Raw genomic sequence first — 16,551 nt, forward strand, 5'->3', positions numbered from 1 at the left:
AATGTTAGAAGATACATTAATGTCATAAATCTACATTTGTAATACCATGGTTGCATTATCTCAAAAAAGATACAGTGATGCTGGAACTAAAATGTAGCAAAAAAAGGCAATCAAAATGTAGCACAAGGATAAGGCCTTACAATGAAAGGCTAAAGCATCCCAGACTTTTAAGGGTGTATTTCCAAATATCATGAAAGGAGACAGGATGATATGGGAATTAAACAAATGCATGAAATATAGATTATAGAGCCAGAGATTGTTCAGAGACAATGTATTACAGAACAGCAGCTGCAGGAGGCAAACAGAAGGATCAGGTTGTTGCCTTCGTGATCTTTCTCTGGTATCCAGAATCTTCCAGCTAGCCACTGATGGAAACCAAATGTTGGGCTAAATGCATTCACTGCTGTATTCACTGCTGTATTCACTAGCTCAAGGTATTAATTTTTAAAGTTTTTTTAAAAATCCAAAATGGCGGACACAATTTTTCCAAGCCCCTTTTTTCAAAAACTTTTCCTTTTCCCAATAAGCCTTAAAATGTATTTTTAAACATATAGTCCAAAAAGTTTCTTCTTTTAAAGATGATTGCTGTTGGTTTTATAAACTTTTAAAGTCCCATTCTGTTTTAAAAATATAAAACCTTTGACCCTTCTTTAATGGCAGCTGATGTTTCTCTATGATTTCTGGCTCTAGAGATGTCCCCGGAGGTTTAAAACAGATCTCTTCTTTCAGTGTTCACTTCCTGACTTTCTAGCCATGAAGTCTCATTCTCTATGATTCATAGTCTCTCGATAGTTGTAACACGTCACTTCCTGTTTTGTCTTGAAGCTCAGCACTCTGTTATGTTGGGGTATTTTTTTTTCAAAGCCGCAGGTATGTAAAACATTATACTATGTATAATCAACATTAATTATCTGCCCCATGCATATGATATAGTACATTATATGAATGCTCTACAGATATACTATGTATAATCAACATTAATTATCTACCCCATGCATATTATTAAGTACATAAAATTAAAGAATTTAGATATAGATTATAACTCACAGAATATTTACTACTACACGAATATTATTTAGAAATATAATTTAATGATAAACAATTATAATATAAATAACCTAGAATAAATATTCATGCTTGATAGACTATTTACTGAATTACGTAAATATTTTTTGTGTTTTTCTGCTTATTTTAGGTTCCAAAAAGTCCAAATTTACCCCCTTTTACTTCTTCTTAGTGTTAAGCTCTTATAGTTCCTTCCAGATCCTAAAATTTAATTTTAAAAACCTAATCTTAGTCCCGGAGTGATAGATAACAATCTTTACCGTAATGAAAAGTCTGTCTTCTCACACCAGTCTTTTTTCCTTCAGCTGTTATTGTAATCCATAGAAAGTTGGAATCTTGATGAGCTTAAGTCAATTTCTATGAACTTCTTCAGACTAACACAGGAAATAAAAGATTCCAGTTTACTCATTACAATGTAAATGGCTTCCGAAAGGAATGTAAAACGAATGGTGGGACTGGACTGCCTTCTTTTCTCACAGACTTATCAGGAACAGCCACATGGCTCTTCTGGCTTGGGGTGAAGCTCTTGGAGTGGGACTTCACCCCCACCAGCCAGCTGGCTGGCTGGCAGCGGGAAAGAGCCTACAAAACTGAGGGATTGCCTACTGGGACCTGCGGACTGGCAAGCCTATTAGAACCTCCCAGCATCCTGTGACTGGGTCTACAGCACCCCTTGTGGTCAATTTTCCAATTTATGACAGCCATTTTGTGGTGGTGTCCAGCATCTGTTCTCATCATCCAAAGTGCCCAAAGGTGCCACTGGACTCAAACTTTATCCTATCATTTCAGAACAACACAGAATTAATAGAATTATTCTGGTTGTTGGGTAAGAACATTCAAACAGTTCAAAAGATTTTTTTGATACACTCACTTTATGAGTATATGTTAACATTTCATATGATGATGATATTGGATTTATATCCCGCCCTCCACTCTGAATCTCAGAGCGGCTCACAATCTCCTTTATATATGAACATATTTCATATGTTAATTTCCTTAATGTTGATGCTTTTTAAGTTTAAAAAAATATGCAGAAAGAAAACATTCAATAGACAAATGTGGGAATATCAGGAATTATTGGTATGGTATTAAGGAAATTGTTCCATTGCCTAGTACAAGTAAAGTTTTAAAAAATTAAATTCTTTAATGAAGCACAGTGAAGCAGAATGAAGGAAAGGAAGAATTTGGTAGGCTATTGAGAAGTCATGTTCTGAAAGAGGATCCTATTGCTATCTATTTAGATAATTTATAACCTTCCGTTTTCTTCCTGGTAGAGTCAAAAAAGCAACAATTTAAACAAACCATCTACAAACAAATCAACATGCAAGAAAAAAAAATTCTGAACAAGTTCAGAATCCACTGGCAGACCTACCCTGGCAAAGACTTATCAAAAGACACATATCCCTGGCAACACCCAGTTTTTAATATGCAGAGGAGGAGGAGCCAGAAGCACAGCTGAGGTGATGCGCAGTTGGCCAGATGTTTCCCAATAAATAAACCATCTTCATTTTTCTGTCACAAAAGAAACACACTGAACTGACTACTAGGATGCGCCAGAGTTAGCAAACAGTGGATAGGGTAACTGCTTAGGAGCTGTCCAAACTAGAAGCAGAGGAAGTCCCCTGAGCAGTGGTATTGCTTGAGGATTTGAGGCCGGAGTCCTCAGTAAGTATACATCTCCCTGCAGTTCATGGGGGAGGAGCAGGGCCATATTTAGATGAAGAGAGGCCCTAGGCTACTCCACTTGTGAGTCCCCTCCCAATCCCCCACCCTCATGACTAGAAGAAAATGGAAGAGTGTTATAAACAAAATTGAATGAAGCCATGGATGGTGACAGGTATTTAAAATTATGCAATTCACAATTTTGCCTCTAAAGGATATAAAGGATTAAATACCATAGTGATTTAAAAAAATGCATAAATGTTAAAATTAACACTAAAAAACTTTTGTAATAACTGAACTTTGTAAACCTTTTTGTGGAATAAGCATTAATTTTTAGGAAAATGAAGTTGTAATGTTATTCTTAACAAAAAACAACCCTTGAGTTTACAAATTATATTGCCTGGGAAGTGTAAATAATATGATCATGATTACCTGACAGTTTGGCACTTTTAGAATCTACTTTATGTTGTCATTAAATGGTCAGTTTTAAAATACATATTAAGAAGTAAACTACAGCCATTAAATACAGTAAGGCTAAAAATGTTTTTTTCTAACCTTCCTCATAGCAAAATTATCCAAAACTTCATTAAAATTTGTTTGTCTAAGTTTGTCACTTTCAATGTACAGAATGCTCAGTGTGGACAACCTCTCTTGAGACAGCATGGCCCTTAATTCATTTTTAATTCTTTTGAGTCTTGAAAAACTCCTCTCTCCTGAGCAGTTAGTGGCCATAAAGCTAAGAAATAGCTGCAAGATTGCTTCCACATTAGGAAAGGTCATCTGAATTTTTTTCCTTGTATATAATTTGATAAAGGTCTGTATGAGACAGAGAGTGCTCTTCTGTAAGCCTATGGCTTTGTCTCACATACAGGTGAAAGTACAAAAATTCATCAATAAGTTTTAGGTCAATATCTTCTGGCTATGCTTTCATCAACAGTTCAACACCTTGCTGAATTTCTTGCTTAGATGTTGTAGGATTAGCAAGAATAGAAAACAATTGTGCAGCATCACTATACACAGTACTTCTTCTTTTTAAATTGGCTTCAGCTGCATCTAATATAGGAATAAAGGATTTTATCCTAAACTTATCTCTTGAAGGAAGTGCATCTAAGGCATCAGATGCACTTCTGTCATTTCTTTGCTGCTCCCTTACTCTTTGTCTCCTTGTTTTGTAGTTAACATTTGGCAAGGTGGCTTTTGCTTTTTTTTCAAGCTCCTTAAAATCTTTTCTAATTTTCCTTTAAAAATCCAGAAGTGAACTGTACAAACTTGCACAAGATTTCAATAATAGGTCTGATTTCTGAAGGGCTTTGCTGACTTTGTGAAAATGACCTAGCACACCGATCCAAAAATGTAGCATAAACACAAAATCCAGTTCTTCCATTTTTTGCAAAAGATTGTTAGCTTGAAGCCTGGTCTCCCCCTTCCCATTAACATCAGGGTACAAACGACTGAGGGCATTAGTGATAGCACTGTAATTTTCCAAAACAGCTTCTGTGGCTTTTGCATGTGTGTCCCACCTAGTGTCTGACAAATATTTAGGCACTTTAGACTGAGGTTGCAAAAATGATTTTAGAACTGCCCATCTCTTTGTGGAGGATGAAAAGAAGGTATAAATTTCATTGATAATGCCAAAACAGTTTACTGCATCAAGGCAGCAATCCACAGCTGAACAGCCCACCAGACTTAAAGAGTGATCTGTGCATGGAATAAATCTTGCAACTTGGGGTTTTTTTGATGATTTTTTTGCTGCATACCATTGTACTTACCAGCCATATTGACAATGTTGTCATAAGACTGCCCACAGCATTTTCTAAAGTCAATTTCAAGCTCAGTAGTGAAATAGTTTAACACTAAATCAGCCATGTTTTCTCCTGAGTGGTCTTTTAGCTCAAGGAAAGTTAAAAATCTCTCAGTTGGCAAACCATCTTTAAGTGATACATATCTTAGAATTTTTTTTATAAATATTTTTATGTTTTATTGACTCTTACATATCTTATAATTAAAGTCAACTAATCAGTATGTGAATTGTCAGGAGTGGAATCTACTGAAAAGCTGAAATATCTAGCCTATCTCACAGCCAGAATTGCATCCTTAACTTTTTTTTGCCATGAGTTGAATCATTTCTTTATATAGTTTTTGATAAATAAGAGGGATTGCCTAATCCAGAATGTTCATACTGATTGATATGAGGAAGTAAAAATGGATCAAATTTTGCCACTAGTTCTAAAAGACTGAGATGATTGTCATTATTTGGAGATCCAAAGTGTTCATTGTCTCCTCTGAATGGTAAGCAAGCCTCATTCTACAAGAGTGCATATTATAGCAATAATTCTCTCCATGACATGCCTCTGGTACTGCAGTTCTGCTTTTATTTGTTCCTCTAGCTTGGAAGTTAATGTTTGCCCTCGCTTCCTTGTTAGGTAGGTGAACATGGCACTCCTATGCTTCTCTGTTTTCATGAGTTTGGATAAGATGGGGGTTTTTCCAGTCATCAAGCCCTTCAGTACCTAAAGCTGTGGAAGAAGATGCAAGGCTTGGAAAGAGTTTACAAACAAAGTAATAAATTCGGTCTTTTGAGGGAGAATATACAAGCCACTCTTGGCTGTATGTTTCCCCGTATGCTTTTGTTGAATAAAAAAGAGCTTTTGTACAAAACCTGGACTGCTTTTTGTACACTCGCTTGAAATTTGAAAATGGTCCACAATGATACAGAACTTGAACTCTCTGTCTAATAGGATACTTCCTCATGTGATCATTCTGACCACAAACCAACATCTGTTACAGTAGATTTATGTTTGGCATTATCTTTATTTATTTATTTATTTATTTATTTTATTCGTGATTTATATCCCGCCCTTCCCACAAGTGGGAACATCTGGAACACCTTGGACTTGGCCTATTTTACCAGGTGTGAACTGCAAAATCTGATTATTTACATTATTTTCTTGTGGCTCTTTAGCCTCTCCCTGTCCAGTAAGTGACTCTTGAATTAGTTCTGTATTTTCAGTTTGAGCCAGCATCATGGCTGCTTCCTCATAATCAGCTTGCTGTTCCACATCCTGCTTCGCTATTTCTCTTTCAGAGAGGTTTTTGTCTGGTAGTTGGCTCAGGCTGGATAACTTCACTGCTGGCTCTTGTTGCTTCAATGAGTGGTTGATGCACGAAAGCAGTGATTGGTCTTAACTTCATTACCATAGCATTTTCAAGTCTGTCTCTTGCACTTGCTAGTCTCTGTCCCTTGCGCTTGCTAGCACCACTTTCAAATCTTTTACTCATGCTCAGATTAGAATCTAAAAAGTAAAATTAATCTTCACCTGGATAAACACATGGATCAGAGATCCATGAGTGGCTATTAGGTGGTTGCTGCTGAAGGGTTACAGAATTCAGTTTTCCACTGCGACGAAACAGGTGCCCATCCTCAGACCTGGGGGACTGAGTAGCCGGTTTGTGGCTCGTGAGCCCCGCTTCACATTCCCACCTCCTTGGTGGGCTTCTGTCACTCTTCAGTAGCTGCCACCACTCACTGACTTCCCTATGCCTTTCTTGAGGAGCAGCGAGACCCCTCTGGCTGACTCCTTGGGTTTGGAAATGAAAACCCCTAACTTTGGGTTTCTCCAGAAGGGTTGGCACCTGCACATTTTTTGGGCTTTTTCCCTCCCAGGACCCTTCTTAAGGCACTGGTAGTGGGCAGAGCAGGGGAGACTCTGTGGTCAGAGCACCAGACTGGGGTTTTAAACAAAGAACTAAGATTTTATTGACCATTTACAAGTAACAGGATTTTAAACACAAAAAGGCACTTTAAATCAAACACAGAAAGGAAAACACCACCGGCTACAAATAAAATAAGACAAAATGCAGTTCCTCTGTCCCTGAACTGATCCCCATACTTATTTTCCCTTGGGATATAGTCCAGTTACCAACCTGCAGCATGGCCTCTTGCCTTCTACAGGTAGTTCTGGATCCCTCTAAGAATCCCTTCCCACTGCTGCCGTCCCTGATTTCCAAGGCCTCTCTCTGCCGATAGGCAATCTGCAGCAAGAGCCTCCTGGCCTCTCTGAGGGTTGCAGGACAACTTCCCCCCTCCCAGGCTGGCTGGAGCATTTATATCTTCTGACTCCACCTGCTGGCTTTCCCACACTTTTTGGCCATAGAGGCATCTGGGATTTGTTGGCCAACCCTGGAGTTTTACCCTACTTCCCAGGCTGGGTGGCCATTTTAACTAGACTAAACAATCTAAACTAAAGCAAACACAAGATGGAGACTATCACATCCAACAGGCCAACCCTATAGCACAACATCATTTTTCAATCTAAACATTTTCAAAAGTTTATAAACTCCCAAAATTGCCAAAAGGATTCAAAATAATTTTCTCTAAGACACATGCAATTAGGAGGCTTGAAAATGATGCAAAAACATAGGTTAACAATTAACTATAATTTCTCATCTAATAATTCCAGCAGCAGCAAACACAAGGCTCCCATCCAACAATCAATACTAGCCATTTAAAAGAGCCAACTACCAAAAAATGTTATATAAAATAAATATGTAAAACTTTGATAAGATTCTGCAATGGCTTTAGAACAACTAATCTACTATTAATGTATGAAGCAGTATTGTTTGGATTTATTGGCATGACAATTGATACCATCAATATTTCTTTTCCTATCCAAGAAGTTCTGAGAAAAGGATTGCAGGTGCATGCTGCAGGTATCCACAGGGCTCTGTGAAGTATGCAGCAGGGAGGGGTGAGGCCAGTACCAGTCACAGGTGCTTGCTCTGTTCAAGCCAAGGAGGAGGGAAGGAATGGAAGGGACTTGGGAGAGCTTGCTTATCTGGTCTATTTGCCCCAGCCAGCCTCCCATTCACACTCTCCCACTGATTAAAGTGCAGCATATCTCGCTCTCTCTCTCTCGGCTTGACTTCGCGAACGAAGATTTAAGAAGGGTGCAGTAGTCCACGTCTGCTGCAGGCTCGCTGGTGGCTGACAAGACCAATGTGGGACAGGCAGATCCGGCCACAGTGGCTGCAGGGAAAAGTCTGATTTGGGGTTGGTGCTGTAGCAGTGCGATTCTTCCTCAATCTCCTTTTGTCCTCAAGACCAGCTATGCGTGCGTTCTCAAAGGAAGAGACAGCCTGGTGGATGGTGTGCCTCCATGCTTTGCGATCTGAGGCTAGGTCAGACCACTGGTGATGGTTGATGCGACAGGTGCCAAGGGATTTCTTCAAGGAGTCCTTGTACCTCTTCTTTGGTGCCCCTCTATTTCGATGGCCGGTGGAAAGTTCGCCATACAGAGCAATCTTGGGAAGGCGGTGGTTTTCCATCCTAGAAATATGCCCTGCCCAGCGCAGCATATACCACTACTGATCTGACCCTTGAACTGGGGAAGGCTGTGCAGCTGGTTGTTGAATCTGGGCTGCTGGCTCTGGAGTCTATACACTGAATAGCGGCACCAGGGACCTAGAAGGGGCAGGGCTTGTCAGTCCAACCCCTGCACAGTCTCATCAGAGCTGGCCTTAAGGCAGTTGGAGCAATTTGGCCAAATTGGGTCCCATGGGCCGATCCTAAGGGGGCCCCTGCACCAGGGCAATCTAGATGGATTTTCTTTATATCTCTAAGATTCTGCAGACTTTGGCTGTGAACTGGGACCCCACAATTTTTTTTCCATTTGGACCCCAGAGTTTCAAATTGGGCCCCACTGGCTGGCCCTGAGTCTCATAATTGCTGGGCCCGAGTTGCCCTGCCCTCGCATGAAGTCTTGGGTTTGCAATTTGAGGAGAAGGAAGACTACCCACTGGAGTGAGGGGGCAAGGCTGTGGAGGCCCCCTAGATTTAGAGGCCCTAGGCTTCAGCCTATTTAGCCTATATATAAATCTGGCACTGGGAGGGGAGAAACCCAAACCCACCCCCTTCTAAAAACATCTCCCCAGTAAATCTAGTCTTTGCTGACCTCCCCTTACCGCCCTGATTTGGTGCTCTAGTGACCCAGCCCGGGCCTGGAAAGGAAGCAAGGAACAGTGCAGTTGACGGCCCAGGCGTCCCGCGGGGGAGGCAAGCCAATGATCTTCGGCAGAGAATAGCGAGGGCAGGGTGGCGGGTACAGCGGCTTTTGCACCAAATTGCTCAGCGGAGTGACAGCGAACCTTCCTACTTCTGAGGAAAAAGGAACTTCCACGCGCGCCACCAAGCTTGGCGAGGCACGAAGAAAACCGCAGGGCGCGCGCAAGAGAGAGCAGAGACAGGCGGAAAGCGGTTCCCGCCTCTGGCACATCGATGGGTCAGCAGGCACTGCCGCTGCTCCCACAGCCGCAGCCTGACAGCTGAAGCTCGGCAAGCATGGAGGGGCTTCGAAGGGCGCAGGCGGGCGGCGGCCCCTGCTGGACGCTGCCCGCGCTGGTGGTGGCCTTGGCTGTGGCGGGGGCGGCTCGCCAGCCGCTCTTCTCTTTCCCTCATGCCATCAGCAACCTGGCCGTGAGCAGGGGGCGCGTGCTGGTGGCCAGCGGCCATTGCGTTTACCAGCTGGAGACGACGCTGGCGCCCTCCGGGCCAGCCAATCCCCAGCTCTTCTGCGTGAACCGCACCGACACGGTCAACAAACTCCTGCTGCCCTACGCCGAAGAGGAGGGCGGCCGCCTGATCACCTGTTGGACCCAGCCCGACGGCGTCTGCTACCGGAGCAGCCTCAATGGTCCCTACCCCAAGAGGACCATGCCGCCAGAGAATAAAATTACCGACCACCTTGTCAGCTGCTCGCCGCGGGGCTCCTCGGTCGGGGAGATGTTTAACTGCAGCGAACGCTGCTTCCTGGTGGTGGCCGCCACCACTTTGAAAGATGCCACGGACAATTGCACCGGCGAGGACACTCTCTATATCATGCCAGAAAACGAGACCAGGGTGCCTGAGGAGAATAGATTGGCATTGGCCCCGCCCTTGCCCGAACACCTCTACTTCGTGGATACCTTTCCGTGGAGAGAATATCTCTTCTTCCCTTGCTATCATTTCAACGACCGCAAAATCCTGCCCAAAATGCTCATCATCCTTCCAAACCCCGGAAGTTTGAAGAGCAGCCAGACCGCCTTGCAGTGTGCTAACAAAACCCGGATCCTTTCCTCCAGCCCGCTCAGCCTCCGGGATGGCCGGGCGTTCTGGATAGGGATCTTCAGCTCAGACGAGGAGCAAAGGACGCCCACCTCGACAGCCCTTTGCCTTTTTGACCTGGAGCAGGTGCTAAAGCACGCCAAAGACTGCCATTCCTCTGATTCTGTGAGTAATCTCAGCTATTTATTATGAATGTAAGGATCACCCTGCTGGGTCAGACCCAGACACGACTAGTTAAGCAAGCAACCACGTGTTTTGGCAGTTCGTTAGCAGCGCAATCCTAAACAGAGTCACACTCTTCTAAACCTATTGAGAGCTAGGCGTTTGCATTTATTTTGGCTTGTTTAGCCTGTCCTGGAAATTAGGCCACTGTTTACAGCATGCAGAAGAGTCTGACACGCATTATGTTGTCTAAAGATTTCTTGGTGATTTCGGACATATGAGAACCCAGTGATTTTTCTAAATTCCTCTAAAGCGCTGTACTTTCGTTCTGGCACTAAAAGGTAAAGGTAGTCCCCTGTGCAAGCACCAGTTATTTCTGACGCTGTGGTGATGTCGTATCATGACGTTTTCATGGCAGACTTTTTATAGGGTGGTTTGCCATTGCCTTCCCCAGTCATCTACACATTCCCTCCAGCAAGCTGGGTACTCATTTTACTGACCTCGGAAGGATGGAAGGCTGAGTCAGCCTTGAGCCGGTTACCTGGGCCCAGCTTCCACTGAGATCAAACTCAGGTTGTGAACAGAGAGCTTGACTGCAGTATTGTTGCTTTACCACTCTGCACCACGGGGCTCTCTATTCTAGCACTACCACCACATATTTATCCGAAGGGGTGAAAAGGACTCCAATTGAAATACTTTTCATGGATCACACATTTTTTTTGTATTTCCAGTGTTATACATTCTAACTCCAATTACACCACAGCAACCACGAATATAACTTTCAGCACTGTGGCTGAAAGAAATAACATGTGTGGCGTTCATTTAAATTGACCTATCAAGGTCTCAAATTTGTAAATTATAATTATGAAGCAATATTATAAAATCACATTAGAATACCAGTACATACAATAGTGACATTAAACACAGGCACTTTCAGTGCTACATACAGTTTCGTAGCAGTGAAAGAATTATTTATTTATTTAAACCATTTCTTATACCAGTGTTTGGTTTTTACCAACATGCTCAGTATTATTCCTTTAGTTATTTAGATAATTATACAATTTATTTCTCCCTAATGGGGACTCAAAGTTGTTTGCAACTTTGTCCTCCTGGCCCCTCCTCCATTTTATCCTCACAAGAGCAACCCTGTGAGATAGACTGTGATCCCATCAAAAACATGAATGTCCCCTTACCCCTTGCTGGTAGGTCTAACCATCATCAGCACTTTCATCTGATGCGCCATAAGTTCAGTAATACTGTCAAAGGCAGACAGGCTTGGATCACAAGCTCAGGAGGGGACCCCTGCAAAGCAGGTTGTAGCTTTGTATTTGAAGTGTGCATTTCCATCTAAAAGGAGCTCCCATAAAACCATTACTATAAAATTATCTAACTGAAACACTGAGTGAGCTTTAGTTTACTCATTCTCATCTTGCCCATTATTGACTCAGGCAACTGTTAATGAAAGATCCCATCATACCTGATGTGGAAGAGGAGGAATAAAATTCAGTGTCATCAGCATGCCACCATACTCTTAATTCCTGAATGTTCAAGGCAGAACAGTATACTGTTGGCATCTGACAAGCCACTCCAGCAGGAATTTTGGATGGAGATTGATGGCAATGCATAATTGTTAATATGTAATCCTGTAAGTATCCTTTTTGTGTCAGGTTCCTGGGCCTTTTTATTTGCATATATTGCTACTCCATTTCTGCATCATAGCAACCCTGTGACATAGTTTGGCCCAAGTTTATCTAGCAGGTTTCCATAACAGACTGGGCATTGAACTCTGGATTTTCCAGATCTGCAGCTGTCACCCTGCCTGCACTACACTGACTCTCAAACTAGCAGAAATTCAGTAGGTGAAACTTTTTTTAGCAAGGACATGTAATGATGATAAAAATTTAATTGATGAAATTCTGCTATTGATAAAACTGTTCAAAGGCAGAAAAACTGCCTACTTTTTTTGGCAGGGCATCATATTTTAGGTGCTTAAACAGACAATACCTAGGCTTAAATTGCTACAACCCTAATAAATGTGCTGAAGATTTATAGTAGTTCTGCTTCAATGTGTACCGGAAAGGTTATGCTCTTTCTATATTTTGATGATATTTCAGTCAATATTTATGGATATTATGGATTAAGACAAAATCTTCTTCAAAAAGGCAGAGTGCAATACTGAAGACAGTTACCTTTTTTCTTTCTTTTTTTGTGGATGCTGGAATCACTGGAGAACTGTGAGACGAAACAAGAAAAAACCCTCAACATATAATTTAAATGTAGTTCAGTGCTGGATCAAGATTAGCTGAAGTTACGAAAGGAAGGAACATTCTGGGATTGCCCTTGATTGAAGTTTTGTTGAGAGGAACAAATGGCTTGGGCATTGGGGGCCATGGCTGGATGGTTACAGGACAGCCAGCTGAAACTTAATCCAATGAAGATAGAGGTCCTGTACCTGGGCGGGGGGGAGTTGAGTCGGGAATCAGGCTGCCCACCTTGGATGGTGCATTACTTGTGCCAACCCAGCAGATGAGCTTGGGGGTGTTCCTGGATGCCTTGCTCTCTGTGGAGGCCTAGGTCACTGCAGTTGCCAGGTCTGCCTTGTATCATCTTTGGCAAGTTAGGCAACTGGCCCCATACCTCTCCCACCATGACTTAGCTACAGTGACCCATGCAATGGTCACTTCCAGGCTTGATTACTGTAACTCACATTATGTGGGCTTGCCTTTGTGGTTGATACAGAAACACCAGCTGCTGCAAAATGTGGTGGCAGGTTTGCTGATGGCGTTGCCTGTGTGTGCACACATTTAGTTGGCACTATGGCAACTGACTGAGTACCAGATTTGCTTCGAGGTGCTGCAATTGACCTTCAAAGCCTTGCACAGCCTGGGACCAACATATCTGAGGGACCGCCTCTCACCATATGTGCCCTGGAGAGCCTTGCACTCTGCCAAGCAAGATCTGCTGGCTACCCCCAGCCCAAGGGACATCCTCTAATTTTGGCCAGGACTAGGGCTTTTTTTGCCTTGGCTCTGGCCTGGTAGAACATGCTTCCACATGATATCAGGTCTCTGCAGGACCTTCTACAATTCTGTAGGGCCTGTAAAATGGAACTATTCTACAAGGCTTTTGATGGACATCCAAATAAAAAAGCGCCCACCCCCCCTGCTGAAGACACCACTCCAACATGGCCTAGAATAAATAAATGAACATCAGAGTCCAGCAGCACCAGAATCTGAGATTGTGCACACAACAAATCATGCAACTGTTTTTTTTAATTATGTAATGTATTTTTATGCATTATTATGTTTGCCCAGTGGCCTAATTATTATCTGTGATCCACCATGAGCCCACTTACGGGTAGGGCATAATATAAATCTGAAAAATAAATAAATAATAAAATATTATTAGTCATAATAAAAATAATAATAAAAGAGGAAAAAATAGAGGGAAGAGAATGTCCCATCTTGGTTTGGTTTGTTTCCATCTTGGTTTGGCCTTCCATCTTGGTTTTCTCCCTCTCTCCCCTTCTCCCTTTCGTTCTCGTCAGACATTTCCCCCCTGAGATTCACACCATATTTTAGCTGAATAGTGGGAAGCATTTATAATGTATTTTATTGCATCTATTGTAACAATGTATCAGTTTTATGAACCAAATGTTTTTACAAATGAGGTTATCTGCTCTGAGCCTGGTTTCCTGAGAAAGTGGATTATAAATTTTAACAACAATAATAGTTCTTTGAATCTTTGTTGTGATGAAAAGTGGAGTATAAATGAAGTAAATAAAAGTTTTTTAAAATTATGTTTGTCAGTAGGATCCATATACAACAGTGTTGTGTGAAGGTAAACTTGCATTCAGTTATATCTGTGAGCACTGTGTTTTCAGAAACATGCCAAAAATGGAGATAAAAAGCATGGAGTATAGGAATAAAAGCAAATACTTTATACACTGAGACAGATTTCTTTATCCCAAGTTAGAGAAGTCTTTGCCTCTATTTCCTCTTCTAGTCTAATACTGTCCATACAATGACATCACACAGAATTAGGGTTGCCAGTCTCCAGGTGAGGCCTGAATAGCTTCTAGAATTAGACTTCATCTCTGTGTAACAAAGAGAAAAATGGCTATTTGGGAAAGTAGTATTTATTAAAGTTTTGCCCAAAAACCAGGATGTCGCCCCCAGCACTGCAGACCAATGACATCGTTTCTGGGTGACAGCACATCACACAATGTGACATGACATCCCAAACACCCCCAAATCCCCCTGCCAGAGTGATGAAGGGACATGGCAACCATAATCATGCCCCTCCCCTAATCCCTGTCACTCCAGACTTCACTCCCAAAATCTCCAGTATTTCTCAACCTAACCTTATTCTACATACCCAGAATGTGTAGAGCAGGGGTGTCAAATGTCCGGCCCATGGGCCACACCTGACCCACCCAGGGCTTTAATCAGGCCCATGGGGCTCTTTTCTCCCCTCTCCTCCCTCTCCTGTCCTCCCCCTTTGAAGCTTCAAGGCTAAGAAAGTTCCCTGCTCTTTCATTCTTGGCTCTGATAACAAGCCAGCCAGAACTGTGTTCTTGTGTGTTCTTGCTCAAAAAAAGTCCTGTCTTTAATTGTGTTTGTCTGTGTCCTTTATAAAAGTTTACATTTCTGCTACCTTACATTACATCTATGACAAACATGGCATGGTCCCACAAAGTCCAATTTGTGTTAGATCTGTCCCTCCTTAAAATGAGTTTGACACCCCTGGGCTGTAGTTGTTTTCTTACTCAGTTCTGAGGCTGCCATGGAGAAAACTTGTCATGGGCTAAGACATGTGCCTCTGTTCTTAGAGGCATAGAACAACATGCATGTGCACTAGGCACCCTGAGTGTCATTTTTTTTTCCTGACCACAGTTCCTTATCTTGGGTACAGAGTAAAAGCCAGAACGGGCCAGAACAGGGCTTTTACCCTGTCCCCATGTTGCTTCATAGGCAAGGATCCCTCAGTGTTTGAAAGAGTCTTACAGGGCAGCACAGGCCTTTGTAACTAGAATGAGGAGGTATAACATCACATGAAAAATTAGATGATTTAAAAAAATATAATATCTTGTAGCTCAGCCTTTAAATCCTTTTTCAATATTTGGTTGAGATAAAATATTCTATAAAGCATGCAGTGAAGCCTAAAAATATTACTTGTATGCTTGGTTTAGATATAATAATACCCAAACATGATTCGGCATTCTGTAGCAGAATCTGGTATAAGCGTGGTTTCAAGTGTCCCCACCCCATCTCTCCCTTTCTTGATACTCATGTTCTCTTCCTTCCTCTTTCTCTCCTAGTCTGCCTCAATAATCAAACTGCTGTTATGAATAAACAAAACTGACAACTTCAAAATATTGCTCAATCTCTTTTTTTTTTTTGCCTCGTCTGAAGGTGGAACTATACCTTCTGTTGTGTGATAACTTTTTTAAAAAAACTGTTTTTTTCTGTCTTTTCTGACAGCAGCTGCTTCACGAAAGCAAAACCTAAGCTGTTTCCTCCATGCTATTTTCCCACTGAAAAAAGACACCCACAACAATTTTTTGCCCAAACATACGAGTATTGCATAACATAGGGAAGCATTTCTACTTTTTGTAGTTTAGCAATACTTAGTATACCACACTTTATTTTCTGTACAATGGGAAAAAAGACACCCCCAACAATTTTCTGTACAATGGGAAACAAAAAGGCATACTGAAGCTTTAAACTCTCCACCCATCCTATTTGTCCGTGTTACATGATTATAGTGCTCCAGCCTTGTATAGAGACTGTGAAACATTATATGGGAGGACAATGACATAGATAGATTCAGGGCTTTTTTACACACAGAAATACAGTTTCGGTTGGCTTGGCATCGGTGTGTGTGGCCTAATATGCAAATGAGTTCCTGCTGGGCTTTTTCTACAAAAAATAGCCCTGGGTAGATCTCTGAGTATTCCTAAATTATTCAGGCTACTTTCAACCTGAATAGATACTAGTTCGGTTGTCAGGTCTGCGTTGGAAAATACCTGGAGATATTGGGGGTAGATGCAGGAGAGGGTGGAGTTTGGGGAGGGGAGGATCCTCAGTATGGAACAGTGCCATATAAAGTCCACCTTTCGAAGTAACCATTTGCTCCAGGGTATACAAAAAACAAACCCTATGATATACTGGCTAACAATGTTTAGTAAAACTTTTTTTAAAATCATATAAATCTTTTGTACACATTATAAAGAAGTACAGCTTTACAGTATTACAAGAAAGGTCCATCAAATAGGCACCCGGATATAGCCTCATTTAATCAGAAAACTTCAGTAGTATTCCTATTTCCTTCAAGGTTATCAGCCACTTGTTACAATTCAGTGTAAATGTTCTCTGCAATGTCTGTTTTCTTCAAAATTTCTTACCCTGGAATAAACCATGGTAATTATAACAAGATACAACACAAAGCTGAATGGAAGTGGATAATTCTTAAATTTTTAAATGAATGGCTTTTTAAAATATTATTGTTATTAAGAACTTACCTCTCTGTATCACTTAAGTGTTTATATTTGGAGCAAGCCA

At 41.7% G+C, this 16,551-nt stretch overlaps 1 protein-coding gene across 1 annotated transcript in view; it reads left to right on the forward strand.

Annotated features, from left to right (window-relative positions):
- The first annotated feature begins 9,064 nt into the window (after window positions 1-9,064).
- The window catches only part of PLXNC1 (plexin C1), a 120,850-nt gene continuing 113,363 nt past the window's right edge, over window positions 9,065-16,551 (forward strand). The window contains exon 1 of the mRNA XM_060244421.1: window positions 9,065-9,991. Coding sequence (XP_060100404.1) covers window positions 9,065-9,991 — 927 coding nt within the window. The remainder of the gene's footprint in view (window positions 9,992-16,551) is intronic.

This window comes from Heteronotia binoei, chromosome 8 (genome assembly GCF_032191835.1).
Source record: "Heteronotia binoei isolate CCM8104 ecotype False Entrance Well chromosome 8, APGP_CSIRO_Hbin_v1, whole genome shotgun sequence".
NCBI lineage: Eukaryota > Metazoa > Chordata > Lepidosauria > Squamata > Gekkonidae > Heteronotia > Heteronotia binoei.